The sequence below is a fragment of the Entelurus aequoreus genome, linkage group LG17, assembly GCF_033978785.1.
Source record: "Entelurus aequoreus isolate RoL-2023_Sb linkage group LG17, RoL_Eaeq_v1.1, whole genome shotgun sequence".
Classification (NCBI taxonomy): Eukaryota; Metazoa; Chordata; class Actinopteri; order Syngnathiformes; family Syngnathidae; genus Entelurus; species Entelurus aequoreus.
Window position 1 is genome coordinate 4,508,382 of NC_084747.1, and position 11,705 is coordinate 4,520,086.

Here is an 11,705-nt window from a genome sequence, read left to right on the forward strand (position 1 = left end):
TTTAAAAAAATACCTTATCTTCACCATAGCTGGTTGTCCAAATTAGGCATAATAATGTGTTAATTCCACGACTGTATATATCGGTTGATATCGGTATCGGTAATTAAAGAGTTGGACAATATCGGCATATCGGATATCGGCAAAAAGCCATTATCGGACATCCCTAGTAATTATGACTGAAAAAGTGGTCCCACTTCAATTACTTTTCCAACTTTTTGTCTCAGCCACTTGGTCGGTCGACGATAGTTGTCTGCTGTCACTTCCGTTTTGTCTGTCAATTCCTTTGTGGCTTAAAGTTTGGTTGTGGCTTTATGTTGTTTTGTATTTGTTGGGGCTTTTGCAATTGTGCTATAGTTGAAAGTTGTTTTGAGGTGCCTTCATATTGTTGTGATGTGACGTTTGCATTTGTTGTGAATTTCTTTGGCCACCGTAGCTGTTTACTAAAATGAGAGTACTAGCAGGTCAAACCAACGCTCGTTTGACCCGAAAAAGATTTGGTTTAACTTAAGTTATTAGGTAAACCTACTGTTAATTCAATCTGAAAATACAGTACGAGCCAAAAGTTTGGACACACCTTCTCATTCAATGCGTTTTCTTTATTTTCATGACTATTTACATTGTAGATTGTCACTGAAGGCATCAAAACTATGAATGAACACATGTGGAGTTATGTACTTAACAAAAAAAAAGCTATATTGGCCTACTATCAAAATCGCAGACTGACGCCAATTTTGGTTGACAGAAATGTTGAAATATAATATTTATGCTACACATTTTTACAACATACGAAATCATTAGTAAAATAGAGGGTGAGATAACTTCTGGAAATTACTGGCTTAGAATTACCAAAGGTATAGATGTGTGTGTCCAAGTTAAAGGAAACGGCAGGCTGTCTTCTTTTAATTGATTTATTACAATTTTTGCAAGCTGGGTAACATTTGCTGTGGTCTGGAACAACATGGCACACAAACAACTATCAGAAATGCAGCCAATATTACATACAGAAAATGTGTCACGAGACATGCAAATATAAATTGAATTAAGAGGACTTAAAGGAAATTAAATGAGCTCAAATATAGCTACAAATGAGGCATAATGATGCAAATTGTACATACAGCTAGCCTAAATAGCATGTTAGCATCGTTTAGCTTGCAGTCATGCAGTAACCAAATATGCCTGATTACCACTCCACACAAGTCAATAACATCAACAAAGCTCACATTTGTGCCTTGACGCACAACAATAACATTTTGGTGAAAAAAATGAGACAAAAAAAGGAGTGGCATAAAACACTTCTTAGAAAGTCGGAGAAAGCTGTACATCTAAACCAGGGGTCACCAACGCGGTGCCCGCGGGCGCCAGGTAGCCCGTAAGGACCAGATGAGTAGCCCGCTGGCCTGTTCTAAAAATAGCTCAAATAGCAGCACTTACCAGTGAGCTGCCTTTATTTTTTAAATTTTATTTATTTACTGGCAATCTCACTTTGCCCGACATTTTTAATTCTAAGAGAGACAAAACTCAAATAGAATTTGAAAATCCAAGAAAATATTTTTAAAGACTTGGTCTTCACTTGTTTAAATAAATTCATTAATTTTTTTACTTTGCTTCTTATAACTTTCAGAAAGACAATTTTAGAGAAAAAAATCCAACCTTAAAAATGATTTTAGGATTTTTAAACATATATACCTATTTACCTTTTAATTTCCTTCCTCTTCTTTCCTGACAATTTAAATAAATGTTCAAGTAAATTTATTTTTTTTATTGTAAAGAATAATAAATACATTTTAATTTAATTCTTAATTTTAGCTTCTGTTTTTTCGACGAAGAATATATGTGAAATATTTCTTCAAACCTATTATCATTAAAATTCAAAAAAATTAATCTGGCAAATCTAGAAAATCTGTAGAATCAAATTTAAATCTTATTTCAAGTCTTTTGAATTTCTTTTAAAATGTTTGTTCTGGAAAATCTAGAAGAAATAATGATTTGTTATATATTCTAACAAAGTGCAGATTGGATTTTAACCTATTTAAAACATGTCATCAAAATTCTAAAATTAATCTTAATCAGGAAAAATGACTAATGATGTTCCATAAATAATTTTTTTAATTTTTTCAAAAAGATTCGTGTTAGCTAGTTTTTCTCTTCTTTTTTTCGGTTGAATTTTGAATTTTAGAGAGTCGAAATTGAAGATAAACTATGTTTCAAAATTTAATTGTCATTTTTTTCGTGTTTTCTCCTCTTTTAAACTGTTCAATTAAGTGTAAATATCATTTAATTATTAATAATAACATAGGGTTAAAGGTAAATTGAGCAAATTGGCTATTTCTGGCAATTTATTTAAGTGTGTATCAAACTGGTAGCCCTTCGCATTAATCACTACCCAAAAAGTAGCTCTTGGTTTCAAAAAGGTTGGTGACCCCTGATCTAAACAAACTATGGTGAGTTCAAGGACCGCCAAAATTAGTAGTACAAACGGCGCTCGCCAAATAGTCTGTTTAACATTAACGGTGTTAGGAAGGTTTGTGTCATGTTTGTTTCCATATTAAAACAAAAAATATATTTTTCCCCTCATCTTTTTCCATTTTTCATACATTTTTGATAAAGCTCCGGAGAGCCACTAGAGCGGCGCTAAAAAGCCGCATGTGGCTCTGGAGCCGCGGGTAACCGACCCCCGACTTAGACATACGTACTGTATTTACAAGTTTCATATTTATGTCCCAAACAGCTTAGGTTGGAAACATAATTTTGGGAGCATGTCTGAACCACAAAATGCAACACAACTGGGAATCTTCTTCAGCTGTGATGTTTGTTAATCTTATTTGAAAGTGACTAAATCATGACAAATAAACGGTAAACAGTTCTTATTTATATAGCGCTTGACTATAACTGGAATGATACCCAAAACACTTTACATTAAACATCACCTTCACTTTCTTAACTAACGGTATGGTAGAAATATAATGAAAGTTGCATGGTTACGTTAAGGTTTGTAAGTATTTTTATACATTACATATTTACTGTAGGACTGATTTGAAATGCATGTTGATTTTTGATTAGACTCAAATTATTCTCCAGTGTGTGTCCCCAGGTGTGCTGCGTAATATTTCCTTTGAGAATAACTTTTACCGCATATCGAGCATGTAAAGGGTTTTGCTCCTGTGTGCGTTCTCATGTGTGACGACATTTGAGACTCCTGAGTAAATCTTTTGCCGCAAACTGAGCAACTGAAAGGTTTTTCACGCGTGTGCAGTCTCACATGTGACGCCATAGATGACCGGTGAGAGAATCTTTTATCGCAAAATTGGCATTTAAATGGCTTTTCACCTGTGTGTATCCTTCTGTGTGACTCCACGTGTGATTTTTGAGAAAATCGTTTCCCACAAAATGAACATCTAAAAGGTTTTTCAGGCAAGTGTAACTTTGTGTGTGTTGTGATACTTGACTTCCAGGAGAATCTTTTACCGCATATCGAGCAGCTAAAAGGTTTTTCTTTCGTATGTGTTCTGGCATGTTCAATTATTGTTTTCCTTTTAGTGAATATTTTATCACAAACTGAGCATTTAAAAGGCTGATTGTGTGTCTGCATGTGTCGTGTAAACTCACACTTATATGTATAACTTTCAGCACAAACTAAGCAGGTAAACTGATCTTTAGTGAGCTTCTTTTCAGAGAGTTGAGAGTGTTTGTTGTCAGGATCAGTCCGCACAACGTCGATGCTCAAAGGTTTTTGGGCGTCATCACAGTCTTCATCCTCAGGACAGTGTGACGTTGTGTAGTCACTATCAGATAGTGGAGCTAAGAGTTGGTCTGCTTGTGATCCTTCACGGTGGTCTCCATCAGGTTGTGTTGTCAAGTGTTGTGGTGAGCTGCTGCTTGGAAGATTTGAGAACTCTGGTGGTTGGTCTTCAATCTTCACAGAGGCACCAATCAGTTGCAACTCGGTGGGATCGGCCTCCTCTGGCCCGAGAAGACACTTTCCCTCTTGAGCGATCCAGAATTCCATCTCTTCCTTTTTAACGTCAGATGGCCTTAGATCCTCCTGCTCCTGAGTGAAGCTTCTCCCCTGCGACTGAGTGGGACGTTCTTCTTGACAACTAATCAACTGCTGGACATCTGCAAGACACAAGCGACACAAACACACTTTGGGTCAGACAAAATGTCAGCGGTTTGGCTACACCAGGGGTCACCAACGCGGTGCCTGCGGGCACCAGGTCGCCCGTAAGGACCAGATGAGTAGCCCGCTGGCCTGTTCTAAAAAATAGCTCAAATAGCAGCACTTACCAGTGAGCTGCCTCTATTTTTTTAATTTTATTTATTTACTAGCAAGCTGGTCTCACTTTGCCCGACATTTTTAATTCTAAGAGAGACAAAACTCAAAAAGAATTTGAAAATCCAAGAAAATATTTTAAAGACTTGGTCTTCACTTGTTTAAATAAATGTATACATTTTTTTACTTTGCTTCTTATAACTTTCAGAAAGACAATTTTAGAGAAAAAATCCAACCTTAAAAATGATTTTAGGATTTTTAAACACATATACCTATTTACCTTTTAATTTCCTTCCTCTTCTTTCCTGACAATTTAAATCAATGTTCAAGTACATTTATTTTTTTTATTGTAAAAAATAATAAATACATTTTAATTTAATTCTTCATTTTAGCTTCTGTTTTTTCGACGAAGAATATTTGTGAAATATTTCTTCAAACCTATTATGATTCAAATTCAAAAAAATTATTCTGGCAAATCTAGAAAATCTGTAGAATCAAATTGAAATCTTATTTCAAAGTCTTTTGAATTTCTTTTAAAATGTTTGTTCTGGAAAATCTAGAAGAAATAATGATTAGTCTTTGTTAGAAATATAGCTTGGTCCAATTTGTTATATATTCTAACAAAGTGCAGATTGGATTTTAACCTATTTAAAACATTTCATCAAAATTCTAAAATTAATCTTAATCAGGAAAAATTAGTAATGATGTTCCATAAATAATTTTTTTAATTTTTTCAAAAAGATTCGAGTTAGCTAGTTTTTCTCTTCTTTTTTTCGGTTGAATTTTGAATTTTAGAGAGTCGAAATGGAAGATAAAGTATGTTTCAAAATTTAATTGTCATTTTTTTTGTGTTTTCTCCTCTTTTAAACCGTTCAATTAAGTGTAAATATCATTAATTATTAATAATAACATAGAGTTAAAGGTAAATTGAGCAAATTGGCTATTTCTGGCAATTTATTTAAGTGTGTATCAAACTGGTAGCCCTTCGCATTAATCAGTACCCAAGAAGTAGCTCTTGGTTTCAAAAAGGTTGGTGACCCCTGGGCTACACACTAAAAAAAATGCTGGGTTATTTTGATAACCCAATTTACAAGTTGCTAGTGTTCGGTTACATTTTTTAGTTCCGGTAACAGTTGGAGATGCTACCCTAGTAGAAGCATTTAAGTCCCATCTTAAAACTCATTTGTATACTCTAGCATCTGCGGTCCTCTCCAAGGTTTCTCATAGTCATTCATTTTGACATCCCACTGGGTTGTGAGTTTTTCCTTGCCCTTATGTGGGCTCTGAACCGACAATGTCGTTGTGGCTTGTGCAGCCCTTTGAGACACTTGTGATTCAGGGTTATATAAATAAAGATTGATTGATAGATTGATTGATTGAGTTATTTTTATGAAGCGCAATGCATTTTTTGGGTTAAAATGTTATTATTTTAACTCAATTTCTGGGTTTTCAAAACCATTTTTGGGTTGTTTTTCAATGAGTATCGCATTTTTGGGTAAAGGCTTTTTTTTAATTAATAAAGTTATTTTTTCTTGAAAAGGAATTGTATTACGGATTAATCTAATTAACATTATTTACAATCACACATCTTATGTACATGAAAATATTTGAGCATGCTGTATAGAACTACTAATGTCATGATCCGTCATGTTTGTTTTTGACTCCCTCAGTTCCTGTTTTGAGCACCCCTGGGTTTGTGTTTTAGTTGCCATGGCTGCAGATTGTTTTCACCTGCCTCTGATTAGTGTTCGGGACGCTCAGCTGCTCCTGGACACTAATCAGAGAGCTACTTATTCCCTGTTTTTGCCACACTCAGGCTGGCTTTCTTATTTGCTTCCACGCAACAGTTATGACGGCTACTAATTTGATTCCTGAGCTAAGCTTCACCTTTTTGTTTGCCTGTTTACATGCTAAGCTTTTCTTGTTCAGTATTCGGCTAGCTTCCCGTGCTATCGGCACGCTGGTGCTCTTTTGTTTGTATCCCGCGAGATTTATGGACAATAAATCATTTCCATCCATTTGCATCACCGAACTCTGCTAAGCAATGTGGTCTACATACAACAAACAAAGACAAAGATATGTTTGAAAGGGACAATTTTTTTTCAGGCCAGAACAAATTTACAAACTATTTTAAATAGCTGCAACATAACATACATAAGTAACAAACAGCATAATAACAACATAGCTGTAAACCAAGGAAGGCACACACTACATACACAAAGCCTAACCAGGAGTTTTTTTCTCTCAAGGAATTCTGAAATAAAATCATGTCTGAATCCCAGAACACTCTACACATTTCCCCAGTTTTAGTTTACAGATAAGGAAAGATTGGCCTGGCCCACTAGCATCCCTCTTTATGTTTGTGAACTTTATAGTCTATACATTTAGAGTGACGTGATAATCAAACACTAGAAGTCTAGAATGAAAGAGTATATAAGATAATTGACAGAGTGTGTGTACCTTCAGTGCTGCAATGGCTCTATCAATGTTGTCCTGGCTAGCATTGCCTCGTTAAAATCCAGCCGCTGTTGCTTAGGAGGTGAAGTGTGTCTCTCTTTACTAGCTTTGTCGAAGCATGTTGCTTTTGTAGCTGTTTCAGCAGATTTGAATTGCTAGGACAGGATCTTTGATCCAAGACACAACTTACATTTAACTAAAACGTTATTTTCTTTGTGTTCGACAAAAGAAAAGTAGTGAGAATATCTCCATGTTAAGAAACTCGGCTTCGGGCTTCGCCATGACGTCTTGTTAGTAAACACAGACCCGCCCCCTCCCACACACACACACATACACAGACAGCGCCTCTTCTCCGTCGCCTCTTCCGCAGCGCGCCAATAAAACACACTCAGATCTTCTCAGTTTCTAGCCGATACTACATAAAAAATAACGTAAAATAACGCAGTAACGCATCATGTATAGGGCTGCGAATCTTTGGGTGTCCCACGATTCGATTCAATATCGGTTTTTTTCGATTCAACGCAATTCTCGATGCAAAAACGATATTTTCCCGATTCAAAAGGATTCTCTATTCATTCAATACATAGGATTTCAGCAGGATCTACCCAAGTCTGCTGACATGCAAGCAGAGTAGTAGATTTTTGAAAAAAGCTTTTATAATTGTAAAGGACAATGTTTTATCAACTGATTGCAATAATGTACATTTGTTTGAACTATTAAATGAACCAAAAATATGACTTATTTTATCTTTGTGAAAATATTAGACACAGTGTGTTGTCAAGCTTATGAGATGCGATGCAAGTGTAAGCCACTGTGACACTATTGTTCATTTTATTTTTATTTTTATAAATGTCTAATGATAAATGTCAATGAGGGATTTCTAATCACTGCTATGTTGAAATTGTAACTAATATTGATACTGTTGTTGATAATATTCATTTTTGTTTCACTACTTTTGGTTTGTTCTGTGTGGTGTTTGTGTCTCCTCTCAATTGCTCTGTTTATTGCAGTTCTGAGTGTTGCTGGGTCGGGTTTGCTTTTGGAATTGGATTGCATTGTTATGGTATTGCTGTGTATTGATTTGTTGGATTGATTAATTAAAAAAAATAAAATAAAAATAAAATAATAATTATATAATGAATTTTTTTTTTTTTAATCGATTTTAAAAAAATGAGAATCGATTCTGTATCGCACAACGTGAGAATCGCGATTCGAATTCGAATCGATTTTTTACCACACCCCTAATCATGTAGTAACAGTAACTGAGTTAATAGAAAAAATAACAAGTTAGATTAGTATTTACCGCCGAAAGTAACGGCGTTATTTTGTAACACTGGTTTTAAGTAGATTGCACTGTATAGTACATATTCCGTAAAATTGACCACTAAATGGTAACAACCGAATAAATTTTTCAACTTGTTTAAATCGGGGTCTACGTTATTCAATTCATGGTAAAACACAAGCGCCCAACGTGGGGCTCGAACCCACGACCCTGAGATTAAGAGTCTCATGCTCTACCGACTGAGCTAGCCGGGCCTAATAGTGTTTTTCACTAATAGAGAACAATACAAAGTATAATTAATTGCGTGTTGAACACACTTGGCTAATAAAACTAATTCCGATTTAAATGTGTTTGTCTAAATTATGTTTTATTGTCTTTTTTTGGCGTGTGTTACTTTTTGATCTTGCAGCGTGTATGTTATAGCAGCATTTTTATTGGGCTGTGTTTCTGCGTGGCATTAATTGGAAGAAGCAGTACATTATTGAACATGTAAACAAACATACCGTCAACGTCAAGCATCTTCGACTCGCTTTCAGCCGCCAGCTGTTGTCTCTCCTTCTCTCTTGTTCGAGAAAGTTCCTCCTCGTAGGACGCTATAGTTCGTTCAAACAGTGCAAAAATGTCATCGGCTGCCACCATTAGTCGCTCTTTCACCAATTCTTTCAACATTTTGAATTGTTTTTGTTGTGATTAGCTATACACGAGAAGTATTATAGACTAATCTGTATAATAACTGGACGTAGAAAACTATTATTTCTCAGTTTAGCCCGGGAGCTCTTTATTTATTGTACCTCTTGGTCGAACACCGATATTTCCTCTCACTTCCGGTTAGTGAAGCGCAGTACATCCTGTTACAGCAGTAAGGAACAGACTTTCACAATAAAGGTTTCAGCCGCAAACATTTACATTTTTACTCGATTCCACTTCTTCTTATTATTATTTTGTTTTTATGGCGGTTATCAAGCAACCTTCTGGTGTGCATTACCGCCACCTATTGTACTCGATTCTACAAAGTAGCCGTCGCCTTTCAGCTTTTTTTTAAAAATTTTGCAGTGAGGTTAACTTCCGCTTTCTTCTTCTTTTTCTAACAGTGGGTTAAAAGCACATACCGCCACCTACCGTGTTGCACCAGCAACATACTAGCAGCTACAGTATTTTGCCTTAACGTACACCAGTGTTTTTCAACCTTTTTTAAGCCAAAGCACATTTTTTGCGTTGAAAAGAATCTAGAGGCACACCACCAGCAGAAGTCATTAAAAAACCAAACTCAGTTGACAGTAAAAAGTAATTGTCGCAATTGTTGGATATGACTTCAAAGCATAAACATCATCATCATCGGCGGTCACTCGAACAAGTATGACGATCCTCCTGGTAGGGGTGTATCCCTTTATGGAGGATGCCTGTGCGTGACTTAGTGGGGAGACTGCTGCACAGACAGTCACCACACGATTCCTGACAGAATCGGGTCAGGGTCCAGTGGCATGGAGTCCAAGACGACTGGGGACACTTTTCTGCTGCAGCCTTCTTCCGCCATCGCAGCCGTTGTGGTAGTTCTTAAATCTACCATCTTCCGCCTGCTCCGCCGTTGAGGTCTTCACCGTATCCCTGGCATAGGGGGCAGTCAGGTACTAGGCCTTTGCCAAGGACCACCTGGGGTAACAGTAGTAAAGGAGTTGACCTCCCAGTGCCCCAAGACCCCATAGAGGAGCCTCCACTGCCGGATGCACTTTAACGTCATGCCGAGGACATAAACCATAACCAAGCATGCATCACTATAGCTCTTGTCTCAAAGTAGGTGTACTGTCACCACCTGTCACATCACGCCGTGACTTATTTTGAGTTTTTTGCTGTTTTCCTGTGTGTAGTGTTTTAGTTCTTGTCTTGCGCTCCTATTTTGGTAGCTTTTTCTCTTTTTTTGGTATTTTCCTGTAGCAGTTTCATGTCTTCCTTTGAGCGATATTTCCTGCATCTACTTTGTTTTAGCAATCAAGACTATTTCAGTTGTTTTTATCCTTCATGGTGTGAACATTGTTGATTGTCATGTCATGTTCGGATGTACATTGTGGACGCCGTCTTTGCTCCACAGTAAGTCTTTGCTGTCGTCCAGCACTCTGTTTTTGTTTACTTTGTAGCCAGTTCAGTTTTAGTTTCGTTCTGCATAGCCTTTCCTTAACTTCAATGCCTTTTCTTGGGGGCACTCACCTTTTGTTTATTTTTGGTTTAAGCATTAAATTACCATGAATTGATTAACGTGGACCCCGACTTAAACAAGTTGAAAAACGTATTTGGGTGTTACCATTTAGTGGTCAATTGTACGGAATATGTACTCTACTGTGCAATCTACTAATAAAAGTTTCAATCAATCAATCAATCAAAAAAAGATACCTTTTTACCTGCACGCTGCCTCCAAATAATCCCTATTACAATAATCTCTTCCACTCCACTATGTCGCTCAACATAAAACACATTATACAATAAATGTATCATTCTTATTTAAATCATACGAGAATAAAGGGAAAAACAGCATACAGTTTACACTTTTTGCTAGAATTAGAAGATTGAGGTTCCGAAACACAAAATACCCCAGCTTCAGAGAGCCGTTCACCACAACAAATGAGACACGGGATTTATGCAGATTTATGTCTCTTACAGGCAGGGCCGGCCCGTGGCATAGGCCGTATAGGCAAATGCTAAGGGCGCCGTCTATCAGGGGGCGCCACGCCAGTGCCACAAATGTTGGAGAAAAAAAGAAAAAAAAAAAAAAGTTGGTATTATTATTTCTAAATACAAAAAATACATCAAACAACTACACAAGATGTCAAAACGGCCAAAACTGTCAGGTGCCCAGGGAAGAAAAAATAGAAAAGAAGAGGAGGAGAAACGAGAAAAAGACAGAGGTAGCAGGTAGGTAACGTTAGCCTACATGAAATTATTTGTCTGTTACAGAATGTGATAGTAACCTGGCTTTAAGCTAATGTTACATGATTCGGCAATTGCTAATCAATAAATAGCTAGTCGGGTTAATATTGTGGAGGGGGCTAAATTGTTATGGAAAAAAAGAATGTAACGTTAGGTAATTACAGTACTCCCTGGTGTACAGTAATTTGTAAGTCATTCTAGTTAATGCAATATTAAAAAGCACAAATAGAGAACTCTGTAGGATCCCCTTTTTTTTGTAATATAGTTGTTAAAGTCATACTGGTTTGATATCTTGTTTTGTGCAGTGCCTTATTTATATTGTATTTTTAATTTATTTTATGCAACTTTTTGACACGTTTTATTTTGTGGTTATGTATGTAAAAAATATTGTATTTCATATATTCATTTTTTGTATTCATTTATTTATTCATAATTTTTTTTTTATCTTGTTAACTATTCTGATTGTTAATTTGCTTTCTTTAAGTAAAAAAAAAAAGGTCAAAGACAAAGCTATTCGGTTTCTTGTGAGTATATACACTTCACTGCCAATGTGGGGGGGGGGGGGGGGCACCTAAAATCTTGCCTAGGGCGCCAGATTGGTTAGGGCCAGGCCTGCTTACACGTAACCGGATAGCACACACATGCACTGTGGGCAATTATTAAACAAACAGCTCCCAAACAAACGGCTCGCAAATGAGAATCGATTCTCATCGCACGAGGAAGACACGTTCAAGAGACTCGACTCGTTCGCGAACGTCACAAAAATCTCCACGGATG

General features: G+C 36.5%; 1 protein-coding gene and 1 non-coding gene across 3 annotated transcripts; both read right to left on the minus strand.

Annotated features, from left to right (window-relative positions):
* Positions 1–2,013: 2,013 nt before the first annotated feature.
* On the minus strand, positions 2,014–8,845 carry LOC133631843 (gastrula zinc finger protein XlCGF8.2DB-like). 2 transcript variants are annotated; one of them, XM_062024009.1, is made up of 3 exons: positions 8,801–8,845; positions 8,513–8,602; positions 2,014–4,116 (listed from the first exon to the last, which is right to left on the minus strand). In XM_062024009.1, exons 2-3 carry the CDS (start codon positions 8,526–8,528, stop codon positions 3,068–3,070), a joined length of 1,065 nt encoding a protein of 354 aa, XP_061879993.1. In that variant the 5' UTR covers positions 8,529–8,602; positions 8,801–8,845; the 3' UTR covers positions 2,014–3,067. The 2 variants fall into 2 exon arrangements, with proteins under 2 accessions (XP_061879993.1, XP_061879991.1); XM_062024007.1 differs by having other exon boundaries at positions 8,513–8,814.
* On the minus strand, positions 8,191–8,263 carry trnak-cuu (transfer RNA lysine (anticodon CUU)). Its single transcript has one exon. It is a non-coding gene; the product is annotated as a tRNA-Lys (tRNA).
* Positions 8,846–11,705: the final 2,860 nt, after the last annotated feature.

Coding starts and splice junctions, on each gene's coding strand:
- LOC133631843 (XM_062024007.1), bottom strand. CDS start 8,678: ATGTTGAAAGAATTGGTGAAAGAGCGACTAATGGTGGCAGCCGATGAC. Junction 4,117..8,512: donor GAAGATGCTTGACGTTGACG/GTATGTTTGTTT, acceptor TGTGTCTTGCAG/ATGTCCAGCAGTTGATTAGT.